Here is an 11,957-nt window from a genome sequence, read left to right as displayed (position 1 = left end):
TTGAGTAGCTGAGACTACAGATGTGCACCACCATGCCCAGCTAATTTTTTTGTAGATGCCGGATGTGGTGGCTCACGCCTGTAATCCCAGCACTTTGGGAGGCTGAGGCAGGCAGATCATGAGGTCAAGAGATCGAGACCATCCTGGCCCACATGGTGAAACCCCGTCTCTACTACAAATACAAAAATTAGCTGGGCGTGGTGGCAGGTGTCTGTAGTCCCAGCTACTTGGGAGGCTGAGGCAGAAGAATCGCTTGAACCTGGGAGGCGGAGGTTGCAGTGAGCTGAGATCATGCCACTGCACTCCAGCCTGGTGATAGAGCAAGACTCTGTCTTTAAAAAAAGTTCCTAAGAGTCTCACGGGAAATTTGGCTACACTCTGAATAGCTATCTGCTCTGCCCTTTTTTCCCCCTACCCCTTGTACTTAGGTTGAATTTTGGGATAATTTTTTTTTTTTATATAGGGTCTTGGGACTGGGTACAATGGCTCATGCCTGTAATCCCAGCACTTTGGGAGGCCGAGGTGGACAGATCACCTGGGGTCAGGTGTTTGAGACCAGCCTGGCCAATATGGTAAAACCCCATCTCTACTAAAAATACAGAAATTAGCCGGGCGTGGTGGTGTGTGCCTGTAATCCCAGCTACGCAGGAGGCTGAGACAGGAGAATCGCTTGAGCCCAGTAGGCAGAGGTTGCAGTGAACTGAGATCGCACTACTGTACTCCAGCCTGGGCGACAGCAAGATTCTGTCTCAAAAAAGATAATGTGTTGGCCAGGTAGAGTAGCTCATGCCTGTAAAACCAGTACTTTGGGAGGCCAGTGTGGGCAGATCACTTGAGCCCAGGAGTTTGAGACCAGCCTGGGCAGCATAGTGAGAACCCATCTCTAAAATAAGTTAACCAGGTATGGTGGTGGTACATGACTCTAGTCCCGGGTACGTGGGAGGCTGAGGAGGAAGGATTGCTTGAGCCCAGGAGGTTGAAGTGAGCTGTGATGGTACCACAGCACTCCAGGCTGGGCATCAGAGGGAGACCTTGCCTTAAAATTCCAGGCTGGGCACAGTAGCTCCTGCCTGTAATCTAGGCACTTTGGGAGGTTGAGGTGGGTAGATCACCTGAGGTTAGGAGTTTGAGACCAGCCTGGCCAACGTGGTGAAACCCTGTCTCTACTAAAAATGCAAAAATTAGCTGCACGTGGTGGTATTTCTGTCATCCCGGCTACTTGGAAGGCTGAGGCAGGAGAATTGTTTGAGCCCAGGAGGCGGAGGTTGCAGTGAGCTGAGATGGTACCATTGTACTCCAGCCTGGGCGACAGAGTGGGACTGTCTCAAAATTTCTACCTGGAGGCCTGAGTGACTGCCTGGAGTAGAGCCCTGTATACCGTGTGGGCATGAGCAAGAAATGTGTTAACCCAGAGACTAGGGGGCTACTTGTTACACAGTAGCATCTAAACCATCCTCCCAACGCAACTCCTGTGTCTCGGAGTGACTTTCACACACCGGGCAGACACTTCTGAATATCCTGCAGAATTTTTTTTTTCTCACTCTGTCGCCCAGGCTGGAGTGCAGTGGCGCGATCTCGGCTCACTGCAAGCTCCACCTCCCGGGTTCAGGCCTTTCTCCTGCCTCAGCCTCCTGAGTAGCTGGGACTACAGGCGCCCACCAAATTTTTTGTATTTTTAGTAGAGACAGGGTTTCACCGTGTTAGCCAGGATGATCTCGATCTCCTGACTTCATGATCCGCCCACCTCGGCCTCCCAAAGTGCTGGGATTACGTGAGCCACCGCGTCTGCCCCAGAATGAATTCTCGTTATGTATGATTCCCAGGACATGGTCACCTCCCAGTAACCGTGCCCAAGAGAAGCAATGATCACCGGTTCCCCAGCCCGAGAGAGAAATGCGGATGTGATAACTACATTTTATTTCTACCAAGGTCCTCTGCCCATCGGCCCCCACATGCAGCAGGGGAAGGTGTGAAGCTGTTGGCCAGAGAGCAGTGGGATGAATGGTTCCTAGGCAGGGCTACGAGGCGGCTGCTGCTTCCCCTAGGAGTCTGGACTTCGGGTTCATGAAAGGGGGGATCGTGTCTCAGTAGACCACCTCATACACGGTGGCTTTCTTGTCCCCCGAGCCTGTCACGATGTATTTGTTATTCCTGGAGATGTCACAACTCAGGACTGAGGACGACTCCTTGGACTGCCAAGGGAAGGGGGAGAGAAAAGGGCACGGTGAGGCATCATCCCCACAGATGGGTGTGTGGGCAAGGCTGGGGCGGAGTCGGGAATAGGAGGCCAGGACTCGCCTACACTGAGTGACGCGTTTCCTTTTTTTTGAGATGCAGCTTTGCTCTTGTCACCCAGGCTAAAGCAAAGTAGCGTGATCTCGACTCACTGCAGCCTCTGCCTCCTGGGTTCAAGACATTCTCCTGCCTCAGCCTCCCGAGTAGCTGGGATTATAGGTGCCTGCCACCATGCCTGGCCAGTTTTTGTATTTTTACTAGAGACAGGGTTTCCCCATGTTGTCCGGGCTGGTCTCGAACTCCTGACCTCAGGTGATCCACTGCCTCGGCCTCCCAAAGTGCTGGGATGACAGGTGTGAGCCACTACGCCTGGCTAAGTGACCTGTTTTCTAGAGACAGGTGCTTTGGAGCTAAGTCTGATGGGCAGAGCAGGGCCTCCATTCCCTCAATACCAAGAGAGATGGAACTGAAGTGCTGCCCTTTCTGAGATGCTCAGAGTGGGTGTGAACCAGGCATGATGTCACACAGCACAGCAGAGGGCCAAGGCAATGGCCCAGACCAGGGATCAGCAAACTTCACAAAGGGCCTGGTAAATATTTTAGGCTTTGCCTAAAGTCTAAATAAGTCTATGTCACATATTCTGGGATTTTTTCTTACAACCCTTAAAAAACTGGGCCGGGCACAGTGGCTCACGCCCGTCATCTCAGCACGTCAGGAGTTCCAGACCAGCCTGGCCAACATGGGGAATCCCCGTCTCTGCTAAAAATACAAAACTTAGCCAGGCGTGGGGGTGGGCACATGTAATGCCAGCTACTTGGGAAGCTGAGGGAGGAGAATTGCTTGAATCCAGGAGGTGGAGGCTGCAGTGAGCTGAGATCGTGCCACCGCACTCCAGGCTGGGCAACAGAGCAGGACTCCATGTCAAAAAACAACAACGCCGGGCATGGTGGCTCACACCTGTAATCCCAGCACTTTGGGAGGCCGAGGTGGGCGGATCATGAGGTCAGGAGATCAAGACCATCCTGGTTAACACAGTGAAACCCCATCTCTACTAAAAATACAAAAAATTAGCTGGACGTGATGGCGGGCACCTGTAGTCCCAGCTATACTCAGGAGGCTGAGACAGGAGAATCACTTGAACCCGGGAGGCCGAGGTTGCAGTGAGCCGAGATTGTGCCACTGCACTCCAGCCTGGGTGACAGAGCAAGACTGTCTCAAAAAAAAAATAAAACTTTACCAACCAGGACGGGCATCATTAAAAAGACAACCAATAAGTGTTGGTGAGGATGCAGAGAATTTTAAAACCTTGATCATTGCTGATGGGGATATAAAATTTGAAAAAAAGCTCAGCGCAGTGGCTCACGCCTGTAATCCTAACACTTTGAGAGGCCAAGGCATGCAGATCACCTGAGGTCAGAAGTTTGAGACCAGCCTAGACAACATGGTGAAACCTCATCTCTACTAAAAATACAAAAATTAGCCAGGCATGGTGGTGCATGTCTGTAATCCCAGCTACTCAGGAGGCTGAGGCAGGAGAATGGCTTGAACCCAGGAGTCGGAGGTTGCAGTGAGCCAAGATCGCCACTGCACTCCAGCCTGGGAGATAGAGCAAGACTCTGTCTCCAAAAAAAAAAGGCAAATTTTATTTTTATTTGAGGCGGAGTCTCGCTTTATCGCCCAGGGTGGAGTGGAGTGCAGTGGCACGATCTCAGCTCACTGCAAGCTCCGCCTCCCAGGTTCACGCCATTCTCCTGCCTCAGCCTCCTGAGTAGCTGGGACTACAGGCGCCCGCCACCACGCCCGGCTAATTCTTTTGTATTTTTTTAGTAGAGATGGGGTTTCACCGTGTTCGCCAGGATGGTCTCAATCTCCTGACCTCGTGATCCACCCACCTCGGCCTCCCAAAGTGCTGGGATTACAGGCGTGAGCCACCGTGCCCAGCCAGCAAATTTTAAATTTTATGTTATATGCATCTTACTGCAACTATATTTTAGAAAAACCAACAGGCTACAGGCGGATGAGGTGAGGTCCTCCGGCTGCAATTCCAACCTCTGCTTCAGTACCTGGGCGGTGGGGAGGCTTGCAGGACCCTGAGGAGGGGTTAGGGTGGCAAGGGGGTGCTGGGGGACGGGGACAGGGGCAATCTCTCTGACCATGGCATACGTGGGCCCATGGCCCTGCCAGGGTGGGGGCTCCAGACCATTGAGTACCTGGAAAATACTGGCCCCGTACGGCGTCCTCCAGGCGTTGAGTAGGTTGTCCTTCCCAGTGCTCACAAACCACCGTCCTTGGGGAAGGAGAGCAGCGGGGTTCAAGGCGGGGTACTGAAGAGACCAGGGCTGTAGGGGGAGGTGGGGCAGGCTGGGTCTGGCCTCTCCCGTTTCCTTTTTTTTTTTTTTCCCGGAAAGGGTCTCGCTCTGTCACCCAGGCTGGAGTGCCGTGGTACAAACATAGCTCATTGCAGCCTTAACTGCCTGGGCTCAAGCGTGCCTCCCACCCAGCCTCCTAAGCAGCTGGGGCCACAGGTGTGCAACACCATGCCCAGCTAACATTTTTAGTTTTTGCCAGGCACGGTGGCTCGCACCTATAATCCCAGCACTTTGGGAGGCCAAGGCAGCTGGGTCACTTGAGGTCAGGAGTTTGAGATCAGCCTGGCCAATGTGGTGAAAGCCCTTCTCTACTAAAAATACAAAAAGCAGCTGGACATGGCGGCAGGCATCTGTAACTCCAGCTACTCGGGAGGCTGAGAGTTGAGAATTGCTCGAACCTGGGACGTGGAGGTTGCAGTGAGCCAAGATCATGCCACTGCACTCCAGCCTGGGCAACAGAGTGAGACTCCATCTCAAAAAAAAAAAAATTATTTGTAGAGTTGGGATCTCACTATGCTCCCCAGGCTAGTCTCAAACTCCTGGCCTCAAGCGATCCTCCCACCTTGGTCTCCCAAAATGCTGGGATTACAGGTATGAGCCACCGTGCCCAGCCCAAGTATTTTTTTTTTTTTTTTTTTTTTTTTGGTATAAGGTATCTCATCTACTATTTAGGATATACTTACACTAACAAATGATTTTTTTAAGAGATAGGGTCTCACTGCATTGCACAGGCTAGAGGGCCGTGGTGCAATCATAGCTCCCTACAGCCTCAAAGTCCTAGGCTCAAGCAATCCTCCTGCCTCAGCCTCCCTAGTAGTTGGGACTACAGGTGCAAAAGCCACCATACCCGGCTGTTTTATTTTTTTTGTAGAGAAAGTCTTGCTATGTTGCCCAGGCTGGTCTTGAACTACTGGTCTTGTAGTTCCCAAGTAGCTGAAACTACATGCATCAGCTACTGTGCCTGGCTTAAATTTCTTTTTTTCTTTTTGAGATAGAGTCTTGCTCATTCAGGCTAGAATGCAGTGGCATGATCTTGGCTCACAGCGACCTCCACCTCCCAGATTCAATCGATTCTCCTGCCTCAACCTCCCAAGTAGCTGGGATTACAGGCACCCACCACCACACCTGGCTAATTTTTGCACTTTTAATAGAGTCAGGGTTTCACCATGTTGGCCAGGCTGGTCTCGAACTCCTGACCTCAGGTGATCTGCCTGCCTTGACCTCCCAGAGTGTTGGGATGACAGGCGTGAGCTACTGCACCCAGCCTTAAATTTGAATCTCGGATAAGTCATCAATTTTTATGACAGGTATCTCCCACATATTTCATTATTTGGTTTTTAGTATAAGTATATCCCACACACCATTTGGGATATAGTTGTACTAACGATTTGCTTTTGAGTATATAAAACTTAGTAGAGAAATAACATTTTAGTATATAAATAACATTATTTGTTATTTATCTAAAATTCGGATTGAATAGGCACCCTGGGTTTTGTTGCGGTTTTGGGGGTGTGCCCCCCCCGCCCCAGAAGACACACCACAGGAGGCAAACTTCAGGGACAGCACGCAGCTCTCGTGGAGGTGCAGCTGGTATTTCTCCGGCTTGCGGACGTGCAGGATCTCCACATTGCTACTCTCCATTCCGACCGCCAGCCAGTCCTGGTTAGGGCAGTGGCCCAGGGAGAAAATCTGGGGGTAAAGAGGGAAGAGAAGGGGTCACGAGCCCCGCTTTGTTTTGTGTCTCCTGGGTTCACTCCGTCGCCCAGGCTGGAGTGCAGCGGTGCAATCATGGCTCACTGCAGCCTCGACCTCCAGGGTTCAAGTGATCCTCCTGCCTCAGTCTCCCGAGTAGCTAGGATTACAAGCACGCACCATCACGCTGGATAATTTTTTTTTTTTGAGACAGAGTCTCATTGTGTCATTCAGGCTGCAGTGCAATGTTGCAATCTCAGCTCACTGCAGCCTCTGCCTCCCAAGTTCAAGGGATTCTCCTGCCTCAGCCTCCCAAGTAGCTGGGATTACAGGTGCCTACTGGCACGCCCAGGTAATTTTTGTATTTTTAGTAAAGACGGAGTTTCACTGTGTTGGCCAGGCTGGTCTCAAACTGCTAACCTCAAGTGATCTGCCCGCCTTGGCCTCCCAAAGTGCTGGGATTACAGGTGTGAGCCACTATGTCCAGCCTACGAGTCCCTTTGGATATTGGGGGGTGCCCAGCACCATCAGGGTTGGGGGATGGAGTCCAACATTCTCCCTCTTCAGCCCTCCCAGAGAAAGGCAGCTGGCCCAGGACTGGGAACACAGCAGACAACTGCATGTCGAATCATTAATATTAATCAGAATTACACAGAACCCTAGGGCTGCACATCCATTATCTGCTCTGAGCGCACAACAGCACAGGGAGGAGGGAGAGAGGAGGGAGAAGAGACAGAGAAGGGAACAGCCAGGCAAGGACAATCACTCCCCTTAAGCAGATGGTGGAAGCTGAGGTGGTGTCCCCTCAAGGTCACACAGCAAGGCTCTGAAAGACCAGGCCTTGGCTGGGCTCTGTGGCTCATGCCAGTAATCCCAACACTTTAGGAGGCCAAGGCAGGCGGATCATCTGAGGTCAGGAGTTCGTGACCAGCCTGGCCAACAGGGCAAAACCCCATGTCTACTAAAAATGCAAAAATTAGCCAGGTGTGGTGGCAGGCACCTGTAATCCCAGCTACTTGGGAGGCTGAGATAGGAGAATCGCTTGAACCTGGGAGGTGGAGGTTGCAGTGAGCTGAGATTGCACCACTGCACTCCAGCCTGGGTGACAGAGCAAGACTCGGTCTCAAAAAACAAAAACAAAAACAAAAACACAACAAGCCAGGCCTGGGAGACAGGACTTCTCTTAGCTTGGAATGTTCCCTACTTTTTTTTTTTTTTTTGAGACAGGGTCTCGCTCTGTTGCCCAGGCTGCAGTGCAGTGGTGCAATCATGACTCACAGCAGCCTCGACCTCCTCCTAGGCTCAAGTGATCCTCCCGCCTCAGCCTCACAAGTAGCTGTGATCACAGGTGTGTGCCATCATGCCTTATTGATTTATTTTGAGACGGAGTCTCGCACTTTCACCCAGGCTGGAGTGCAGTGGCGTGATCTTGGCTCATTGCAAGCTCTGCCTCCTGGGTTCATGTAATTTTCCTGCCTGAGCCTTCTGAGTAGCTGGGACTACGGGTGTCCGCCACCACACCCGGGTAGTTTTTTGTATTTTTAGTAGAGACAGGGTTTCACCGTGTTAGCCAGGATGGTCTTGATCCCCTGACCTCGTGATCCGCCCACCTTGGCCTTCCAAAGTGCTGGGATTACGGGCGTAAGCCACAGTGCCCGGCCCACCATGCCTTATTTTTAATTTTTTTTGTAGGGACAAGGTCTATGCTATGTTGCCAAGGCTGATCTCAATCTCCTAGGCTCAAGCGATCCTCCTGCCTCAGCCTCCCGAACTGCTGGGATTACAGGTGTTGGCCACTGAGCCTGGCCTGGAATGTTCCCCATTTGCAATGCTGCTTTTTGTTGTTTATTATTATTATCAGAGTTTCGCTCTTCTTGCCCAGGCTGGAGTGCAATGGCACGATCTCGGCTCACTGCAAACTCCGCCTCCCAGGTTCAAGCAATTCTCCAGCCTCAGCCTCCCAAATAGCTGGGATTACAGGCATGCACCACCACACCCAGCTAATTTTGTATTTTTAGTAGAGATGAGGTTTCTCCACGTTGGTCAGGCTGGTCTTGAACTCCCGACCTCAAGCGATCCACCAACCTCAGCCTCCCAAAGTGCTGCGATTACAGGCGTCAGCCACTGAGCCTGGCCTGGAATGTTCCCCATTTGCAATAGTGCTTTTCGTTTGATTTTAAAAGGATTCAGGGTCCTCCTCCTCCTGTAGCCCACTCCATTTTAGGCACAAACAGGAATCAGGCTCTGTTCCACCCTAAACCTCTTGGAGTCTCACTAACAAGACGCCTATGGAAATAACCACACATTTACAGAAGAGAAGACTGGAGGGTTTCAAATGTCATTTCCTGGCCATACAGAAGCATTCCCGAGTAGAGACGCATTGAGGGGCACCCAGTGAGCTAGGAGATAGTCACCATGGGATCCCTAGAAATGTTCTTAGCCCACCTAAGCTTTGGGGATGTGGGATGGAGAACTATGTCCACCTGCACTCCTGATTTCCCTATCCAACAATTCGTCAAACGAAAGAACAATGGGTTGGACATAATGAGCCTGGGAGGCAGGGCGCGATGGCTCATACCTGTAATTCCCACACTGGGAAGCTAAGGCAGGTGGATCATTTGAGGCCAGGAGTCCAAGACCAGCCTGGACAACACAGTGAAACCCTGTCTCTACCAACAAATATAAAAATTAGGCGGGCATGGTGGTGCATGCCTGTAGTCCCAGCTACTCAGGTGGCTGAGGCATGAGAATCATTTGAACCTGAGAGGCAGAGGTTGCAGTGAGCTAAGATCACGCCATTGCATCCCCATCTCAAAAAAAAAAAAAAAAAAAGGAGTTTGGGAGTTAGGAGTTAGCTCCTCTTAGGTTCCAAGGAGGGGCAAATGAGATGGGTCTTGAGGGATGAATAGGAGTTTGCTACTTACAAAAAGAAGAGAAAGGCATTTCAACCACAGGGAACAAATGGGCAGAGGTCTCAGAGCTGTCCCAGAGTATGCTGTGCATGAGACCAGCCCATGGAAACCCTGAATGACAGCAAGGAGCTCACAGCCTGCCCCCAAAGCAGGTGAGAGGCAGGATCTAGGGTCACGGTGCCTTGAAGATTTGCTCTCTTTGTTCAGCCCTGAGGAGCCCCCCAGTTCTGTCCAGCCCCTTCACCACGTCCTTCAGCTTAGGCTCCACCTCAGTGGGGCTCTCTCCATGCCCAGCTCCTCCTCCATCAACCTCCAGTCTGTCCTCCTGGCCAGTAGCTCCCCCTTGGTGAGTCCTCGGTGGGGAAGTGTGTGTCCCACGCTCTAGGCGGGGGCCAGAGATTACAGGCCGGGAGAACCCAGCTACACGAGGAAAGACACATATAAGGATATGGCCGGACACAAGCAGGTGGAGAAGATGATCTGGGGGTCTCAGTACCCCACAGCTTCATAGGAATCATCAGCTCTCTTGTGTTCCCCTACATCCTTAGAGAGTTAAAGGGGAAGCTTGTGGATGTGTCTGGAGAACAAGAAAGATGGGCACCACAGCAGATGGGAGTCCTGTCCTGCCTGTGGAAGTGGGCACCTCACAAGGAAAGGAAGGGACGCTGGATTCCTAGAGCTTCCATCCCCCTCCCGCCAGAACCGAACAGCACCTGGGAGCTGAAGTCGTGCTGCTGCAGCTGGCGGCCCTCCCGCAGGTCCCAGCAGCGCACTGTGTTGTCCAGGCCCCCTGTCCAGAGCCGAGTGCCGTAATCGGAAATATCAATGCAGCTGGCGCCGTCCGTGTGGCCCTGGAACTGCCTGGAGGGAGAAGGGCCCAGGCGTCCATCTTGGAATTCGAGCTGCCCCAGCGTCCTCCCAGGTCACTCCTCCACCCTCCCTGCACCAAGAGGGGCCGGGGGCTTGCCCAAGGTCCTAGCGCACCTGCCACCCACCTGACCATAGTCTGGTTCTGCAGGTCCCACACCACAATGTTGCCATCGCTGCAGCAGGAGAAGCAAACCTTGGCGTCGGGGCTGACGGCCAGGGCGTAGCAGGCTGGGGCCGAGGAGGTCAGCTCGGCCTTGATACGGGGGGTGGGCGCCGCCAAGTCCCAAATGGACAAGGTGCTGGCCTCACCGCCCACTATCAGACTCCGGCCATCCGGCAGCAACTTGCAGGAGCGAATGTAGTTGTCTCGGTTCTGGGGTCGGGGAGAGAAGCAGGGGCTGGGGGTTGGTCCCAGGTGAGGCCTCTAGGAGCCTAGGTCAATGTGGGGGTCTCTGGAGCCCAAGGTAGCCTCATCCTGATTAGCCTGCAAGCCCTACCCTGATTGGCCAGCAAGACCCACCCCTTTGGCCCACAAACCCTGTTCCATTTGACAAGCTCCGCCCTTCACCTGTAAACCCCACCCATGGTTGGCCTGCAAGCCCTACCCTGATTGCTGGTGAGCCACGCCCCTTTGACTCGCAAATGCTGCCCCATCTGACTATAAGCTCCACCCTTTACCTGTAAACCCCACCCATACTTGGCCTGCAAACCCTGTCTTGCAAGCCTAATTCTGATTGGCCAATGGGCCCCCACGTGACAAGCTCCGCCCACGCCCAGCCTGCAAACACCAGCCCATTTGAACAAAAGCTCCACCCCTCACCTGTGAGTCCCGCCCACTGTCCCACCCCACCCTCACCAGGCAGTCGAGCTGGGCCACGGGCGTCTTGGCTCCAGGTTGGCCCACGTCCCACACCTTCACACAGCCCTTGCCGCCCGTGTACACGTGCTGCGTGGAGCCGCTGATGGTGACTGCGCAGACCACCTCGCCGTGTGCCAGCGTGTGCAGCTGCCGAGCGTGCCGCGGGATGCCCGCGCCCACCAGTGCATCCGAGGGGAAGGGCACGGGCTGCATCTGTCCGTCCGCAGACACGTGGAAGGAGTAGGCCCTGGAGAGAAAGCCGCGACATGACCCAGCGCTGGGCACCACGCCCCTCGCACCCGCACCTGGGAGGGCAGGGAGACGCCTTTGTCCTGCCTGGCATCCTCTGATGCGTTTTTTATTTTTTATTTATTTATTTATTTTTGAGACAGAGTCCCGGTCTGTTGCCCAGGCTGGAGTGCAGTGGCGCATCTCAGCTCACTGCAAGCTCCGCCTCCCGGGTTCACGCCATTCTCTTGCCTCAGCCTCCCGAGTAGCTGGGACTACAAGCGCCCGCCACCACGCCTGGTTAATTTTGTTTGTATTTTTAGTAGACACGGGGTTTCACCATGTTAGCCAGGATGGTCTCAATCTCCTGACCTCGTGATCTGCCGGCCTCGGCCTCCCAAAGTGCTGGGATTACAGGTGTGAGCCACCACACCCGGCCCTTTGTTTTGTTTTTTGAGAGGGAGTCTCACCCTGTCGCCAGGGCTGGAGTGCAGTGGCCAGATCTCAGCTCACTGCAACCTCTACCTCCCGGGCTCAAGCGATTCTCCTGCCTCGGCCTCTCGAGTAGCTGGGATTACAGGCATGCACCACCATGCCCGGCTAAGTTTTTTGTATTTTTAGTAGAGACAGGGTTTCATCATGTTGGCCAGGCTGGTTTTGAACTCCTAACCTCAAGTGATCCACCCACCTCGGCCTCCCAAAGTGCTAGGATTACAGGTGTGAGCCACCAGGCCCAGCCTGATGCGTTTTTCGGTTTGTTTTTTGAGACAGAGTCCCGCTCTGTCGCCCAGG

At 53.2% G+C, this 11,957-nt stretch overlaps 1 protein-coding gene across 6 annotated transcripts in view; it reads right to left on the bottom strand.

The window, feature by feature from the left end:
- Nucleotides 1-1,894: 1,894 nt before the first annotated feature.
- TLE2 (TLE family member 2, transcriptional corepressor) overlaps nt 1,895-11,957 on the bottom strand; it is a 34,956-nt gene continuing 24,893 nt past the window's right edge. For 3 of the 6 annotated variants that reach the window (XM_033199968.1, XM_033199970.1, XM_033199969.1), the window contains exons 15-20: nt 10,935-11,184; nt 10,204-10,451; nt 9,922-10,069; nt 6,089-6,293; nt 4,446-4,522; nt 1,901-2,192 (exon numbers count right to left, since the gene is read on the bottom strand). In XM_033199968.1, coding sequence (XP_033055859.1) covers nt 2,085-2,192; nt 4,446-4,522; nt 6,089-6,293; nt 9,922-10,069; nt 10,204-10,451; nt 10,935-11,184 — 1,036 coding nt within the window. In that variant the 3' untranslated portion in view covers nt 1,901-2,084. Of the gene's footprint in view, nt 2,193-4,445; nt 4,575-6,088; nt 6,294-9,921; nt 10,070-10,203; nt 10,452-10,934; nt 11,185-11,957 lie in introns of all 6 variants that reach the window. The other 3 variants (XM_033199971.1, XM_033199972.1, XM_033199973.1) reach the window with 2 other exon arrangements.

Source organism: Trachypithecus francoisi, unplaced genomic scaffold (assembly GCF_009764315.1).
Source record: "Trachypithecus francoisi isolate TF-2019V2 unplaced genomic scaffold, Tfra_2.0 Lachesis_group5, whole genome shotgun sequence".
NCBI lineage: Eukaryota > Metazoa > Chordata > Mammalia > Primates > Cercopithecidae > Trachypithecus > Trachypithecus francoisi.
Note: the sequence above shows the minus strand (reverse complement) of the source record. Positions and strands in the feature narration are given on the sequence as shown.